We start from the raw sequence: 18,507 nt of genomic DNA, 5'->3' as shown, positions 1-18,507 counted from the left end.
ATTTTGACATCTCAACAATTACAATTATAATGATACATCTAATATATATATATATATATATATGAAAGGAACCCATTTACACCAGTATAGAATTAAAATAATTTTATACACTTTGATATATTTTGCATGATTAATATTTTAAAGATTTAATCAATAAATTTATTAATATAATTATATATTTCATGTGTAAGGCCGTGAATAGGACAAAGATATAAAATTAGACGAGTAGAACTTAAATCACTTTGTTCCTTTCTTTCTTTATATGTACACATCTTTCTCTCTCTATATATATTACATACACATTGATTAAACTCGATCATACCATTTAATTTTGTTTTAACTTCTTCTGCTACTCTCTCTGTGCTTTGGTTAATGGCCAATATCCACTTCCCTTTCCTATCACTGTTGTTAATACAATGTTTCATAATTGGCTTTTCAACCACTGCGACCGATCAGTCGGCGCTTCTTCAATTCAAAGCACAAATCGTGGATCCTCGCAATGCTTTGGGTAACGATTGGACCAGTACTTGGATGTCTGTCTGCAACTGGACCGGTGTCTCTTGCGGTCACCATCATCGAAGAATCACTGCGTTGAATCTTTCGAACATGGGCATCAAAGGAACTATTGGTCCACAGTTGGGAAATCTTTCCTTCCTGATCTCGCTGAACTTGAGCGGCAACAATTTCCATGGCGAGTTGCCGCGAGAGCTGGCCAGTTTGCGTCGCTTGAAACTTGTTGATTTGAGTAACAATGCTTTGAGCGGAGAGATTCCGGCATGGTTTGGGAATTTAACAGCACTTCAACAATTATATCTGGGTGGAAATCGTTTCCAAGGTTACTATCATTCATTCTTCACTTTATTTTCTTTTCTTCTACCTTTTGTTATTTGCTATCATTTTCATTGATTTAATCCCTACGTACGGCCACAATATTGTTGAATTATTAAATAATAATCACTCAATTATTTCACATAATTTTATGTCATTTAAGTGCCAAGTACAAAATTCTAATAGCTATTCTAAACAAATATTAGTACTTATATTAAAAGTCAAGTAAATGTTGTATATTATTATAATTTATATTTTACTGATTATAATTTATAGAGGTGTTCATGGGCCGGGTTCAGGCCGGGCTCAACTAAAAAATCACGTTTATTTATTGAGCCTGGGCCAAGCCTATATTTTTGTCTAAACCCTCTCACATTTTGGGCAGACCTTCAGGACGGGCCGAGTAAAGTAATCCGCCCATGAACACCTATATTTACATATAACAATATGGTATATTAATAAATTAATTTCATGTCATTATAAATGTTATTTAGAATAAATTTTTGGTTTTAATTTTAAATTTATAATCATTTAAATTAGATTGACCAATGGTAAATACATGCGATACTTTCTATAAAATTAAGTATATAAAATCATGTGTATCATTTTAAATGTTGTGTATATATTATCTTTATTATTTTAATTTCTTATATTATGTTTAATTTCATAATTAATTTGTTGTTTTATTTTTATATATGTTTAATTAAATTCAATATTTTACTTTCAAGCAAATTTATTAAATACTTTTTTAAATTAAGATATCATTCATATCGATTTATGGTCCATGGAAATTAATTCTTTTGAAATTCATGATTGTCGTTTCTAACAATATTATCTTCAATGTTCAAACTTGAGTTTTCTCTTAAGAATACAATGTGTCGTACCATTACCTTCAACTTATAAATGAATTCAGGCATTAATTTACGATTTAGAAACATCGTGATTCCTATTTCCATTTTAAAAAATTGAATCGATCAAATAATTTGTAACTGATATAGAATTTTTATTGATGTTACAAGCAAGATTGACAATAACTGATTCATATAAATCATTAAAATCTCTTCAAAATTAATGTATAGGTGAAATCCCGTGGGAAATTGGTAAGCTTGCTGCTTTGGAGAAATTTGGAGTGCAAAATATGAGCTTGGTTGGCCAACTCCCATCTTCTATTTTCAACATTTCATCTTTGAAGGAGATCAGGGTTTACAATAATAGTATATCTGGTTACATTCCAAGTTATATGTGTGACCATCTTCACCACCTTCAAGTGTTTGAGATATCAATCAACAAATTTTTTGGCCACATTCCCTCAAACATCGGTGAATGCAAAAATCTTCGAAGTCTATCATTGTCTCTTAATCAACTCAATGGATTTATTCCTTCAAGTATTGGGAATTTAACCAACCTCAAGGTTTTATATTTGGATGGAAACTCTTTACATGGTAAGCTACAGTGCTTTAACATTTTTTTTGCTTGTTAAAAAATATTGAATTGATTGAACTGAAAATTAATGATTTTCTTATTTAAAATTATATAAAAAAATGAATTTTTGTTGAACAGACTTAAAATCAACTCAAACAGAGTATTAAAATGAATAAACCTATTTTTTTTTTCCAAAAATAACCAATAAACCTACATTTATTTTTTTTATTTTTGGAAAAAAAAAACGTATTGCTTGGCAGGTGAAATCCCATGGGAGATGGGGAATCTTAGGAAAATGGAGATTTTTGTTGCAAAAGGCATGAGCCTAAGCGGGCGGATTCCACCACCTATCTTCAATATTTCTTCTTTGAAACAAATTAATCTCCATGACAATTTTCTATCAGGTATTTCCCTCATAATTTATATATATATATATATATATATATATTGTTTAATTTAGAGTATATATTACCAAGTATAAATGTTTATTTGAATATTCAATTTTATATTCGAAATTCAAAAGTATTTTAATGAAAAATAAAAGATTTAGAAGTATTCATAGTTTTAATTTGGGATTTTACTTACATAACTGTATTGAAGTTGTTTTAAAAATTACACCCATACATTTATATTTATTTAGAAATTCACTTTTACCACCAAAACAAAAAGAGAAAAAAATGCACGTTTTTTTCTTGTGAAATAATTGGAACATTCCTGTTTTTTTTTTTCCAGGTAAATTACCGCAGATGGGGTTTGTTCCAAATCTAGAGGAAATATACCTAATGAACAATAATCTAAGTGGGAATATTCCAAGCTCAATTTCAAATGCTTCTAGGCTTAGAGTTTTAAGCTTGAATGGGAACTCTTTCTCTGGCCTTATCCCACATTCCCTTGCCAATCTAAATTTGCTTCAAGTTTTGTGCTTTTCTTCCAACCACTTGACCATGGAATCTCAAAGTCCGACCTTTCTTTCTTCCCTGTCAAACTGTAAGAAGCTCAGAGTCCTAGACATAGCCTCAAATCCACTGAATGCCCTTCTTCCCGCTTCTATCTTTAATCTCTCAACGTCACTCGAAACTCTACGCGCCCATGATTGCAATTTCAAAGGCACGATTCCAATGGAGATAGATGGTTTAAGCAACATTATACGCTTGGACCTATCCCAGAATGAATTGAGTGGATCTATTCCGACAACAATAGGACGGCTACAAAAAGTCCAAGGTTTGTTTCTGAGTGGCAATATGTTGAATGGATCCATTCCATATGATGTTTGTCGTTTGGAGAAACTAAGTACTTTGTCATTGAGTGGTAACATGCTTCAAGGTTCACTCCCCACTTGTTTGGGCTCTCTAACTTCTTTGAGATCCCTAAACCTGTCTTCCAACAAATTGCATTCCACAATACCCTCCACCTTTTGGAGCCTTGATTATATCTTGCAAGTAGATTTCTCCTCAAATTATCTGAGTGGAACACTTCCACCGGATATCGGAAACTTGAAAGTACTAACGTATTTGAATTTGTCGAGAAATCAGTTTTCGAGCAACATTCCAACAAGAATCGGGGATCTAGATGACTTACAAACCTTGTCTCTATCTAGGAATAGATTGCAAGGTCCCATTCCCGAATCATTTGGTGGCTTGACAAGTTTGGTAACCTTGGATTTATCGAACAACAATCTCTCCGGGATCATTCCCAAGTCTTTGGAAAGACTTTCCTATCTCAATCACTTTGATGTGTCTTTCAATAGATTGGGAGGAGAGATCCCCACTGAAGGGTGTTTCAGAAACCTTACGAGTAAATCATTCGTGAAGAATTATGCACTATGTGGTTCACCTAAATTCCAAGTCCCTCCTTGCAAAAATTGCACCCATCCACCCCATCGGCCATTCAAGGCACGCCTTATACATGTTTTGACATATGGTTTACCGATTATTGCTCCTATTACATGGATAATTGCTTTGATCATCTTGTGTCTGAAAAGGACCACTAGTCTTTCAACCAGAGAAAATTTGTCGGAAATATTGGGAACCAATCAGCACAATAGACTTGTACAAGCTACGGACAGATTCAGCGATGCCAATTTGCTTGGTTCGGGAAGTTTCGGCTCTGTGTACAAAGGAAAACTTTCGGATGGTACGAATGTTGCAATAAAAGTTTTCAATTTGCAGGTAGAAAGAGCATTTAGGAGTTTCGATGCCGAGTTTGAAGTGATGAAAAATATACTTCACCGCAATCTTGTCAAGATCATCAGTTATTGCTCTTGTAGTGATTTCAAAGCCTTGGTGCTTGAATTCATGCCTAACGGGAACCTTGAGAAATGGTTGTATTCGGACCATTATTCCTTGGATATCCTACAGAGAATCAACATAATGATAGATGTTGCATCAGCATTAGAGTATCTCCATTCGGGACATCCGAGTACTATAATCCATTGTGACCTAAAGCCAAGTAACATCCTACTAGATGACGATATGGTCGCACATGTGGGAGATTTTGGCATTGCCAAACTGTTGGAAGAAGAAAACTCCATGAAACAAACCATGACACTTGCTACTATTGGGTATATGGCACCAGGTGATGAGTTCATTCTCTTATTTTGCCCTAGCATGCACCTTATTTATGATTTTTAATGATTCAGTGTTTATATTTTTGATGCAGAATATGGATTAGCAGGAATTATTTCCATAAAAAGTGATGTCTATAGTTATGGTATCTTATTAATGGAAACTTTCACAAGAAAGAAACCCACAAATGAAATGTTCATCGGAGAAACGAATTTGAAACATTGGGTTAAAGAGTCACTACCTAAAGGAACAATTGATATTGCCGATTCCAGTTTGCTACTAAATGAGGGTGAAAATTCTACGGCTAAAGCAAATTGTATATCATCAATCTTGAACTTAGCTTTGGAATGTTCAGCTCAGTCACCTGAAGAAAGAAAAGATATGAAGGATGTTGTTTACAAGCTTAAGAGAATCAGAATGAAGTATCTAAAAGAAGTTCAGCAAGCCTAAGATGATATGTAATGAAGTTGCTTATTGTTATCAATACATAGTTTATTAAGCCTTCATAGGAGATTTACATTTCTTTTCTGTAGATTCAAGGCTACAACTATGTGTGCAAGTTTGATGAGTTTTCTTGTCTTGTGTGATTATGGTTTGAAATTGATATACTATTAAATAAAAACTTGAAGACTGCAATGTGTTGTATAAGTATAGATAACATTTCATTCAAAGAAGTCTTTAATCGAACACTAATTCACACAAAAAAGCTACCACAGGAACATGCAATTGCTATTAGAAACATGGAGAGATTGCAACAAAACTTTGTAAGTTGAAACACTTTAGGTTAAATTACCACCACTTGTCTGCCATAAATTGATGATATCAGTGGCTTGGTTGAGAAGGTGAATCCTTTGCATATGAGATATCCATGGCTTGCTTTCAAGCAAAACCTTGAGCTCTTCCCAAGCATCTTTTCTTGGCCAAAAGTAATATGGACTCAAAGGGATTGAACCATGGCCTGGTATCACTTGATCAAGAGCCATCCCTATATCTTTTTCCATCCATATGAACTTCAATACTACCCTTGGCTTCTCTAATGGCTTCACCACCACTCCAAGCTTCTACATAATCAAAAAAAGAAAAAACACAGGAAACCCATGAATCTAAGTTCAAAATCAAGCCCTTTTTCTAGGCTTCACAAGAAAACAAAAAAACTCCAAGAAACTAGATTCGAAATTAAGGCCTGTTTTCTGGGTTTCATAACACAATGAACCAAAAAAAGAAAAACAAAGTTCTAAATTCGGCTGGCTTTTTCTATAGCAGAAAATAAATCAAATTAAACCCATTTTTTTGTTGGAAAAAGATCCAGAGCCTACCTCTTTACCAGAAGAAGATTCAGAGGGGGAATCATCCAGTGGCAGTTCATCTGAAAGAGCAGGAGATTTTGCTTTGACTTGTAAAGAGATTATCGGTTTAGCAAAACTGAAGGTTTTAGGGGAAGCAATGAGAGATTTAAAAGGGAAAGAGTCAGGGTTTTGAGAAGGGAATGAAATTTTGGGTTTAAAGCAAGGGTTTAGAGTAGGGTGGAGACATGTTACCACCATTTTTTTTTTTTTTTTGGGATGACTTTAGACAGGAATGAATTCTCAAATTTGCATTTGTTTCTATGTTTTCAGGTACAGTATGTAATGTGTACGGAATGGGCCGGGTTTCCGGGTGCTGATATAAAACCCGGTCTGGGAATTCCTTTGAAATGGTAATAATGTCCATAACTCGGACCGAGTTGCAACCTTTTAAAATTTTTGTTTAAACTTAATTTTCCCGATTTATTTGATGGATAATTTAATATTAAAAATTAAATGAATTCTTTCAATACTAATATTTATATATTTTATTATTAAAATAAAATAAAAAATTTTAATTATTATATAGTAATTTAGACTAATAAGTTGAGCCAGCCCAAATATTCCAATGCTCTGGTCCGAACAGCCGGGCTTAGGATTTAGTATAAGACCCATTTATATTTGAAGAGACATTTTTTCGTTTTTAATCTTTATTTATTTCAAATTTAATTAATAAAATAAGGGAATTTTAGAATATATATATATATATATATATATATATATATAGAATGTGATATATATTTGAAATAGTTGCAAATTAATTTGCATTTCCGTACAACGCCCATGTCGATTTTATCAAGTTTATAATATTTTTATAATACTAGTTTTTGTTTAAAATTTTGAATGAATTTCTTCAATGTAATTACAAAATATTTTTAAAAATATTTAATTAATTTAGAATAAATTATATTAATTTCATTTAATTTTAAAATAATTAATATTAAAATAAAAAAATCTTCTTTGTTTTAATATTGATATTAATATATTATAATTTAAATAATATTATTAATAACTTATTACAAAATTAATTTGTTTTATGTTAAAATTGTAAGTATTCGATTCTTTTATAATTTTATATCTATCTTTGTTTCACTTTAATCAATGAATGCAATTAACTCTTATTATATTTAAAAATATAAAGCTAATTTAATAAATTTTATTAATATGTCTTTTTAAATTGCGTTTTAAGCTTATTAATTTTAATATTGTAATATTAAAAGTTAATTCAATTTAGTAAAAAAATATTAAAATAAAGATATAATTTATTTAAAATCAACTTTATATTTAACATATAAAATTATAAAAAAATTAAACAAAAGCATGAAATAACTTTAAAAATTAAAAGCTAAGAAGTAAAAAATAATTTACTCAAATTATAAATAAGTGCTTCAAATAGAGAATGTGATGTGTCAAAAATTATAATGTGACTATGACTTATTATTTATGTTTTGTTACTTCATATTGCTATATTTTATATTTAATTTTTAAAAAGGAGAGATAAGGATCTGCTAGAAAATGCATACTTACTACGCTTCACAAAATTGGGTTAAATTTTTAAACATGATCTGTATAAAAGATATAATGATTCAATTATTAAATAAATGCATTCATAATTTAAATATCAAATTACATTTTAGTATAATCATAATCTTTTTTATGTTCGTTTTATGGTTAATGAAGATTAATTCTTTTGATTTCGTGTTCTTTCTTTTAGAATGCAATGTATGTTATTATTATATTCAACAATTGTTGGTAAATAGGAAAATCAATAATGAGAAACTCAACATTAATACTATGACAAGATCAAGCTAACCAATCACCCTAAATCCTAATGAGATTATAGAAAGTGATTGTATGTATGTTAATGAAATGATTAAAGAGGATTTGGAGAATATTCCTTCGATGACTCTCGTTCAGAAGATAAAAGAAGTAAGTAGGCATCTCCATGTAGTCAAATTCCAGCATATGTCAAGAGAAGTAAATATGGTGGTTGATTGGTTTGCTTGATCTTGTCCTTGTATTGATGTTGAGCTTGTCATTATTGATTTTCCTATTTTTTATGTTAAAGAGATTGCTATTATAAGACAAATTAGGCAATCTTCACATAAGGATAAGTTGATTTAAGGCATCTGAATGCCTTATTTTATTATAAAAAAAAAATTGAACGAGGACATAACATAAATATTTTTTTTCTAAATTAATCACTATGGTAAATATGCAAAAATATGTTATGAATTAAGATATATAAAAATTATTTGGTATATTGTCGATGAAGTTTTTAGATTCTACAAGTAGGGTGAAGCGGCTGACAAGTGTGCTATAGGAATATAGTAAAATATTTAAAAAATAGGGTTAAATACAATATTGGTCCCCGAACTTGTCCACTTCTTTTAGGTTGGTACTTATGGTTTTTTTTGTCTCAAATTGGTACCTAAACTTTTTTCCGTCAACTATATTGATACTCGAGCCTACCGTCGTGTTTTTTTTGTTGACATAATAGCACTTGCCACTCATGCAGCGCACATGTCATCCTCTTTGTACCTCTTTTTATTTTTCTTTTTCCCTCATTTTCTTTCTTTTTTCTTTTCTTCCCTTTTTCTTTTTCTTTTTCCCTGGCTGCCACACTGTCTTCTTCATCTCCCATTCCTCTTTTCTTCATCACGATTCCATTAAATTAAAAACACAAAAATAATTTTTAAGTTTTCAGTTCTGTGTCGAAATTATGTTTTGTGAGTTCTTGTTTAAGTTTTGTACAGTGAACTTTATATAATCCTCTTGATTGTTTTGTTGGTTCTGGTTGTCGTAATCAGCTTTGAATATTGACTCGCCATCTTCTGACGGTGAATACTCGAAGGGGCTAGTTGTGCTCTTAGACTTCTTATTTGCTCTTAAAAATCGACTTATGTCTATATCTTAAACAGAACCAGCTCTTACTTCATCACATGTCCTCAATCATATTCCATGAGAAGTAGCTTTTAGCTTACTATCTAATGCAGTTTTATTTAGATGAACAGAAGTCAACTCTTGCTGCAATTAATTTAATCATAATCGAATTGCCCCTATTGTTCATTGGATCTATAGGATTTTTGGAGTTTTCAATTTTTTTGTATTCCTTTTCTAAGTTTTTGCTCTCTTTTTGGGTTTTAAATTTCTTATTTTCAAATGATTTTAAATTCTACCAAGCTCTTCTAGGGTATTTGAGGGAAGGTAATGGCATTGCATGATATGAGTCGAAATAGAGGCCATAGTTGACTGAATGAGAACAAGTCGCCCCACTTGAAAGAGTATGTTTGCTTTCCAAGAACACAATTTTGATCACACTTTGTCAACGATGAACTTATATTTGAACTTCGTTACTGTAACACCCCCCACCAGTATCCGTCATCGGAACAGGGTACGAGGCATTACCGGAACTTATCGAATCATTATTAATTAGGGGAAAAAGTAAAACAAAGTAAACATGTAGTATTTGATAAATTCGTATAACATGGTAATTAGCTTACCACTTCTCTATATTCAACATAATTATGCAAAGCATAATTATTCGAATTGATCATGAGCCCTAATACATATTCTTATCACATTGTTAGTCATGTAATTCATATAAATATCAAGAAACATATATGGGTTCAACTTTCATTAAATTTCTCATATGTATATGCTTTTACACATCATTCATTCATATAACTTATAACAATCATATCTATGTATTTTAAATACGCTTTCATAACAATTTGTCTTCATTTCAGACTATCTCACATTGGAGTCTTTACTTATCAAATCATTTGAAATACTATCTTTATACAAATAATACACTAAAGTTGCACAATTCTATAATTATCAACGAACACATTTATAAAATATATTCCATGTTCATATATCATAGTCTCATGTCTCCATATGTCAAATATAAACCATCACTTTCTTGTGTTTCAGATAAATACATATAACCATACATAAGCATGCCATTCACTATTTCTTCCTGTCTATCACAATTTCAAATGACAGATTCATGTGAATGAGCTCAATAATAACCATGAAAATACTTACCACATTCTTTCACACATGTTCACTTATAACATTTTTTTTTATATTTGGCTTGACATTTACTAAGCAATATCAGAAATTCATTTATTAGGCAATATCAAATATTCAAATTATTCTTTAACATATATAACATTTAATTCAAACATGAATTTATAACATTTTTCATTTTAACAAAGTTTAACATTTACCAAATATAATCGAGCATGTGATCAATTTATGCATAAGTCACTCACATATTTTCCTCCTCCTCCTCTCCATTCCACATACTTAATGTATATAACACGCTTATAAATAACATTATCTATAATTTCACTATTTACTTACATTTACACTCCAAAGCTGTCCATCTATGTCATAGTCACTAAATTATTTTTAACTTGAGCTATGGAGCTCCAAATTAAGATCCGCTAATTTTACCTGAAACTAGACTTACATATCTTCTTACCATAAAATTTTTAGAATTTTTGGTTTCACCAATAAGTACATTCTATTCTTTAAAGTCACCCATTTTCTGTTGTATGACAGTTCCGGCCCTTCTTCACTAAAAATTAATTATCTCCTCGTGCGGGATTCAAATAATGTCCCCGTTTGTTTCTCTTGAAAATAGACTCATTCAGGATTCTAAATATATAAATTTAAGCCCCTAATTTTTTTTTCAATTTTTGATGATTTCCCAAAGTCAGAACAGGGGAACCCAAAATCATTCTGACCTTGTCTCACAAAATTTATTATATCTCATGATTTACAATTACATTGCTTACATCGTTTCTTTTATAAGAAACTAGACTCAATAAGATTTAATTTCATATCTTATTCATCCTCTCATTCGATTTCTAAAATTTTTGGTGATTTTTCAAAGTTAGACTACTGCTGCTGTCTAAAACAGTTGCAATGCAAAATGTTGATTTCCATTTTACCCCAAATTTCACAGTTCATACAATTCAGTTCTTGCATAATTAACCCCTAAATTGAGCTCATTTTTCTCAATTAATACTTTAGTCTATCATTTTAAACTACTTTATAACCCCTGAAAATCATAACTTTAGCACTAGACCTTAATTCCAAACTCTTTCATAATTAGGTCCTAAAATCAATTTCCATCAATTTTACTTGATAAAATCATCATATATCAAAATTAAAGCTTCAATTCTATATTTATTCATCATATGCTTCCAACACTCATCCATAGCAACTTTAAAAATTAGCCATGGAATCAAAAACTAATGACATAATAAGTTGGACCCAATTGTAAAAGGCCAAAATCTTAGAAATTTCAAGGAGAAAGCAAGAATTAAACTTACATGAAGCTAGAGTATGAAAACCAGCTTGAACCCTCTTCCATGGCTATTTTTCAGCTGATGAAAATGAAGAAAAAATGAAAAGAGTTCTAGATATTCCAATTTGGTCCCGTTTTTATTTAGTTAATTTTGGTAATTTTCCAATTTTGCCCTTATTTCACCAATTTCCTGATTTTTCTCAGCTATTGCCACCCAAAATATCTCCTTTGGGCTTATTTGCACTTTTAGGTCCTTCCTCATTTGACAATTGAGCTATTTAATCCTTCTAGCAATTTTACACATTTTTTAATATAGTCTTTTTTATTTAATTAATCACCCAAGCGTCAAAATTTTCTAACGAAATTTTAATACTACCTTATTGACACTCCTTAAATATTTATAAAAATATTTATGACTTGGTTTATAACACCGAGATCTCGATACCTTTTTTTTCTCAATTTCTTGACCAAATAAATCTTTATAAAGCACAATTTACTATTTCAAAAATCTTTTAAAAGCTACATTTGGCTCATAAATATTAAATAATATAATCTACGAGTTCATTTTTCGGATTTGGTAGTCTCGAACCACTATTTTTGACATCGTTGAAATTTGGGCTATTACAGTTACTCTCTTGGAATGGATAGGAAAGCCCAAATTTTGCCGAGACTCTCAACTTTTGAAAGTTAATATTTTGACTGGATTCTTTCATAAATTTTGCAAAAACACGTTTGATAGTCCTTGTTCTCGAATCAACTTTGCAAACAAAATAACATCATCCGTGAAAAACAAATGTGAGATTTGGGGGCCATTTCTCGAGCCTCTTATAGGTTTCCAATTTCCATCATCCACTTATTTTGAGATTTAAGGTACTCTATGCACAAAATAAACAAGTATGGAGAGAGATGGTCTCTTTGTCTAATACCCCAATAGGGTGCAAAACTTTCCAACTTTGAACCATTGACAAAGATTGTAGTCGTAGTGGAGGAAATGCAATACATAATAAGTTTAACCCAAGAGGGTGAGAAATTAAAAAAGAGAACCTTCTTAATGACAGATCATTCCAACTTATCGTAAGTTTTTTCAAGGTTAAATGTAACACTCCTTACCCATATTCAACGCCAGAATAGGATATGAGACATTATCGAACTTACATCACAAGCAAACATACAAATCGAGTCATAAATTTTGCATCCAAATTAAAACCATTTGTACCAACTCAATAAGTCCCTAATACGAGACTACGAAGCCCAAAACATACTTTGAAAGTGGTTCGGGGCTAAACCGACCACTTAGAAAAATTTTATAAAACTTAAATTTTTTTTTTTTGCTATGAACAGGGGTCACACGCCCGTGTGGTTTGGGATACGCCTATGTGGGTAGGCTGTATGGTCACACATGCCTATGTCCCTAACCCGTGTAACTCTCTGTTTTACAATACATGAACAAATTGAGATTACACGGCCAAGTTACATGCCCGTGTACTAGGCCGTGTGGTTAATTTAATTTTCATAAAATAGGTGTAGACTTCACACGGTCAAGACACATGCCCGTACCTGAGGCCGTGTCCCTCACACGACTGAGACACATGCCCGTGTCTCTGCCCGTGTGCTCAATTCTAAGTATTCTGTTTCTCAAAATTAAGATGCAGGGGACACACGGCCAAAACACATGCCCATGGGGCAGACCGTGTGTCACACATGGCCTAGACACATGCCCGTGTGCTTACCCGTGTGGACAAAATAAAGGTTATTTACCAAGCCATTTGTCACCCTCATTTACCCCTACACACACAAGTTCAATGACACAAATCATGGTATACTTAGGCAACCAAAACATCCATAATCAAGATTAGAACATTCCATTTTATTATCACACATAACATACTCTTAACATCATATTCTACGAAACCAAATCAAACCAAGCTCACATCCACAAGTACCAACACAAATACTTTTATTATGCATGATTCTTCATAAATTTCATAGCATACCAATGAGCCGATCTCATCTACTCAATAACAAAACCATTAAATCACATTCAATCATTCTCCAAGCATTTATAAACCACATCACACAAGAGATAATTGCGCATGCATGCATATATAAATATATAAAAGCTTACAACCAATTCAACCAAAATGAGCCAAGTTACATATCTAAATACCACATCAAGCCTTTAACAATTACAAGCTAATACATTTGGACAAATCAAAATAACACATATAACAAAATGACCAAGTCCTTATACATAAGATCATCGATACCCAAAATGACAGTTGATAGTGTGATGTGAACTTCGATGATCCCCGATTCAAGCTAGCTTCGTAACACTATAAAACATAGAAATTAAAACGGAGTAAGCTATATAGCTCAGTAAGCTCCTATGAAAGAAATAAGCAAACCTTACCATACATTAACATACAATAATATAACTTAAGATATTGCAATTTACCATATTCTCATAATCATAATTCATTCCATCATATATTACCTTGAGTTCATCATTTCGCAAATTTAATAATCATAAGTTTTGTGCACATACCTATTCCACCCATAATGGTTTCATACTCATTCTCAGCTTTGTAATACCCAATGAACTACTTAAAATAATAAATTCGAATACTCGGGAAACCTTGCACACAAGGTGCCACATGTGTAGCGATTGCTACCTCTATCTCATATCACATACATACTCGTTCTCAAGCCAACAACAGACTGCTCATATAAGCTATCAGTCAAGACGTAGCTACCCGGTGCTGCTCACACCAGCTGTCAAGTAACCGAAACATATGCCGGTATAATCAGCCGCTGGTAGAACGTACAGGACCAACACCCGAATCACATAACATAAAACCCTAGTGACATTTCACTTGTATCCTAATCTATTCCTAAGGTCCAATTGGGATTTCTCGCTTCTGAAAACATCGTCAATTGTGTCCGTAAGATCAATTACACAATTCATGCATAAATTAAAGAATTTAAAATACATTTAAAGTAAAGCTTATTTAATATACGAACTTACCTCGGTTACAAAAACTGCCAAAAAGACCTATTCATCAAATATTTTATTTTTCCCCCGATCTACACTTGAACTTCGCTTTTTTTGATCTATAATACCATATTTAACTTGTTAATCATCACATTATTCAATTCAGCCCAAAAACACATTATGGAAAAATTTACATTTTTGCCCCTAACTTTTCAACATTTTACGATTTAGTCCTTAGGTTCGTAAAATGAATTTTATTCAATTTCATCATAACCCAAGCCTAGCCGATTGTTATTTGTACTCATAAAATCCCAAAATTTTCATTTATTTACACTTTTCTACACATTTTATAGAGTTTTACAAATAAGTCCCTATTTGACTTTTTGCCGAAAAATCACTTTACAAAAGTCGTTTAACAAACAAAAAACATGTATTTTCTACCATCAAACATCAAAATACACACATATTAATCATGGTTCAAATTTTAGACTTTAATTCTTCTTCAAATTAGTCCTTGAAAAGGCTAGATTAAGTTAAGACAACTTCAAAAACATAGAAATCATTAAAAACGGGGCAAGAACGGAGTTACAATCGAGCCTATAAGTGGAAAAAACCCTAGCTATGGACTCCTTGAGAATTCTGGCTATGGGGGGACTAATTTGAGAAGATGGACACTTTTATTTAGTTAATTTTGTTTTTATTTGACAAATTACTAAAATGCCCTTAATGCATAACTTTAACATTTTACCTAGTCATGTCCATTTTTGTCCATACCAAAATATAATGCTCTAATTACCATTTAAGGACCTATAATTTAGAATTTTATAACAATTTACTACCTTTACCCTATAGAAATCAAATTTTGCACCTATTGCAATTTAGTCCTTCTAGTCAAATTGAGTACTCAATCGATAAAATTTCTTAGTGAAATTTTCACATAATTATTCTATCATGCTATAGACCTCAAAGAAATAGTAAAAAAAATATTTCTATTTCGAATTTGTGGTCCCAAAACCACTATTTCGATTTGACCCAAAAACGGACTGTTACATCAAATTTTACAATCATCGCTCTAACATTGCTTTTCATTTATTTTGAGAGCTCCAACTTTGCTTTTCATTTTTTTTAGAGAGGAATATTTCTTGGACAATAATGATGTTATCTATTTTTTTCTTCCCTAGGAGAAAACTAATTTGGACAAGCGAAATAATAGTTTGGTAAATTGGTATAATCCTGGTTACCATTATTTTGGTAATGATCTTGTAAACTGTGTTTCACAAGTTGATAGGACAAAATTGGGAGATGTAAAAGGTATCTTGACATTTAAGGATAAGAGTGATAAGCGTATTGACCTAAATCAAATGTAGGAGTAATTTCGATTTATTTCTGCACTTAAGGAGCTCGTTTTCTGGCCATTTTAGTATTTATTATTGTGTTTTCGGTATTTAGTAGTTAAGATTAAAAAGTAGTAAAAGAAGTGTTTTTAACACATTTTGTGAGTGTTATGACCTATTAAGCCGACGCGGGCCTTAAATAGTTCAAATGTGCTGAATTGAATGTGTAGGATGATTTATAGGCCCAATTGACGTAGAAGCAAGGGATCAGTAACACACAAACTTTCCAAACCAAGAAAGCACAACATAGAACTAGGAAAGCATAAAATTGTTGTTGTGTCACACCATAAACCATGCATGGCGTGACATAGCCCTGACATGGTGCCCAAGTACTTCAAGGCTATTTTCGTCCACACAATTAACTTTATACGAAGGTCTAGGATGTGCTGAAAACCTAATTTGAGCTATCAACCCTCCTATAAATAAGACCTTAGGGGTTTGATGTAACTAAGTCGTCTTAGACATATCCAAAAACCCTAGTAATTTAGGAGTAGGACTATATTAGTTCTCTAATTACTTTTAATAAAATATTTTTGTCTCTCTCTTGAAATCAGTTTTAATCCAATAGTTCTTTTATTTAATCAAAGTATTTCAGTTTATTTGCCTTCACAACAGAAGATATTCATGATTCTAATCGAGAGATTCACTACTTCGTTTTTCCATCAACATCAAATCAGGATTATTCTAATATTTTTTCTCTTTTGATTCAATCATGTTATTTACATGTTGAAATCAATTGAGTTTTATATTATGAATAACATGAGTGGCTAAATCCCTCAGGAGAGATTAACAAGTGGATGCGGGTCGTGATTAATGGAGGATTTAGGATTTTTTTATTAGGTTAGTTGGTATAAATTATGCGTTATTAAACCCTAGCCTTGAAAATCCTAGGAAGTAATTATAAGTTAGATAAGATCGGGAAATAAGTTTGTCGATTAAATCATAATTTATCATGGTTGAGAAAGTGGGGTCGAGAGATAAGTAAGGATCGATCAAGTAATTAATCGGTTAGAGGCCGGGAGGTAATAATCAGTTAGTTAATCGCTAATCCACCTTAGATCCCTAATATGAAGATGATTACAACCCCTGGAACGAGTTAATCTTCTTGACTGGTTTTATCGAGTTAGTTTATTTATTTTCTTGCTTATTTACTTTAATTATTTAATTTTAATTATTAATCTCTTTTATGGTTTATCGTAATATAGGATTTAATTAATACTATTTAGACTTATTATTGTAAATAGATTTTCAATAGATTTAATCTATCATCCATTGCGTACAATCATCGGAATACTTCCTTATGTTCCATTGTAACAGAATTACTATATTAAAATTTGACTCATATACTTGCGGATATTGCTGATTTAATTTCTTATATTTTCAGTGTAATATTTTTACTATAAATGATAACATGTTTATAGGCAATCAGAGATATTATTGATGCTTTTTCCACTATTTCTTATGAAAAGCCTCGATATTATTGACGCTTTTTCCACTATTCCTGACAAAAAGCCTCCCTTACCATATTGCAAACCTTAATTTTATTTTTAGGCCAATGGCGTTGAAAGAAAAGTAGTATTTTAGGTTTGAAGAACCAAGTAGCTTTTGCTATTTCAACATTCAGTATCGGGGTAAACAAGTCATTAGCTTGGTCACTTGAGATGTGAGGTCAAGCAAAACCAGTAGGGGTGACTGTTAAGGAAGATGACTATTTTGTATAAGATGACCCGCTCCTTTTGCATGAGTGGAGATGACTTCATTGAAGTCACCTGTAGCAAGCCATGGAACATTATGGTTCATAACTACAGCATACAAGTTGTTCCACAGAATTTTACATTCCTCTATCCTATGACTCATATAAATAGCATACAAGATCTATTAAGAAGAGTTAGAGTGTACTTTCACCATCGCATGAATCTTTTGCTCTATTTTATTGTGATTTTCAATTGTAATGATTACCGAGAGTAAAGCCAAATGTCGTCTCTCTATCCAATAGTGGTTGTGAATCCTCACCATTTCCTGAACGGTGAGAATGAAGTTTGGGTATTTTGGACCCCTACAATTACATGTTAATATTGTCATTGGTTTGTTTTAGAGTGGTAGAGTCGTTTACCTCTCGAACCTCAAAAGATTCTTATCGGATTCTAGTAGCTTTTATGGGAGCATCTCTATTTTGTGAAGAAGTGTTTCCTGCCCTTGAATGATCAAGGTGCTTAGACAAGCATTGAATTTCTCAATTGTTGCTTTTACCTTAAAAATTATCACTGTTTGAATGTCGTTCCTCATGTGGATTTCGGTCTAACTATTTCTAAAAAAGGAGATCGGGATTCTTACTCAATACAGCCCCTATATGTTCCCAGACTCTTTTCTATCTAGACCTCTTAATAGAGCATTGGGAGAAAGGAATAATGGAGATATTAGAACGGGAATAATGAGGGTTGGGTAAACTGTCCAAGAAATCTGAGGGAGTCGCATCCCTATTCATAATGAACCTATGCCTTCCACTTCTTAGAGAGATGGATTGGTGATGGTCTTTGTGGAATGCATCACAACTGTGCGGGTTTAGACCAAGGAGTTGTTGTAGTGAGAGATCCTTAAGGGGCTATTCACTGACATTGGCAACTTCAATAGAGGGCTTCTT

The 18,507-nt window shown here is 31.9% G+C and overlaps 2 protein-coding genes across 3 annotated transcripts; one reads left to right on the top strand and one right to left on the bottom strand.

Moving 5' to 3' along the window:
• Nucleotides 1-293: 293 nt before the first annotated feature.
• LOC108471729 (receptor kinase-like protein Xa21) lies at nt 294-5,436 on the top strand. The gene is made up of 5 exons (XM_017773304.2): nt 294-835; nt 1,908-2,270; nt 2,511-2,654; nt 2,983-4,824; nt 4,909-5,436. Exons 1-5 carry the CDS (start codon nt 373-375, stop codon nt 5,262-5,264), a joined length of 3,168 nt encoding a protein of 1,055 aa, XP_017628793.1. The 5' UTR covers nt 294-372; the 3' UTR covers nt 5,265-5,436.
• On the bottom strand, nt 4,927-6,408 carry LOC108470983 (30S ribosomal protein 3, chloroplastic-like). 2 transcript variants are annotated; one of them, XM_053022225.1, is made up of 3 exons: nt 6,131-6,408; nt 5,608-5,875; nt 4,927-5,178 (listed from the first exon to the last, which is right to left on the bottom strand). In XM_053022225.1, the coding sequence occupies exons 1-3, from the start codon at nt 6,356-6,358 to the stop codon at nt 5,171-5,173; spliced, it is 504 nt and encodes a 167-aa protein (XP_052878185.1). In that variant the 5' UTR covers nt 6,359-6,408; the 3' UTR covers nt 4,927-5,170. The 2 variants fall into 2 exon arrangements, with proteins under 2 accessions (XP_052878185.1, XP_017628021.2); XM_017772532.2 differs by lacking the exon at nt 4,927-5,178 and having other exon boundaries at nt 5,453-5,875.
• Between the last annotated feature and the right edge of the window lie 12,099 nt (nt 6,409-18,507).

The sequence above is a fragment of the Gossypium arboreum genome, chromosome 11 (genome assembly GCF_025698485.1).
Source record: "Gossypium arboreum isolate Shixiya-1 chromosome 11, ASM2569848v2, whole genome shotgun sequence".
Lineage (NCBI taxonomy): Eukaryota > Viridiplantae > Streptophyta > Magnoliopsida > Malvales > Malvaceae > Gossypium > Gossypium arboreum.
This window is presented reverse-complemented; position numbering and strand designations above follow the sequence as displayed.

Excerpts from the sequence above, each read along its gene's own strand:
- LOC108471729 (XM_017773304.2), top strand. The coding sequence starts at position 373 with ATGGCCAATATCCACTTCCCTTTCCTATCACTGTTGTTAATACAATGT. Across the intron at positions 2,655-2,982 it reads CCATGACAATTTTCTATCAG|GTAAATTACCGCAGATGGGG; the intron begins GTATTTCCCTCA and ends TTTTTTTTCCAG. Across the intron at positions 4,825-4,908 it reads TATTGGGTATATGGCACCAG|AATATGGATTAGCAGGAATT; the intron begins GTGATGAGTTCA and ends TTTTTGATGCAG.
- LOC108470983 (XM_017772532.2), bottom strand. The coding sequence starts at position 6,358 with ATGGTGGTAACATGTCTCCACCCTACTCTAAACCCTTGCTTTAAACCC. Across the intron at positions 5,876-6,130 it reads AATCTTCTTCTGGTAAAGAG|AAGCTTGGAGTGGTGGTGAA; the intron begins GTAGGCTCTGGA and ends TTGATTATGTAG.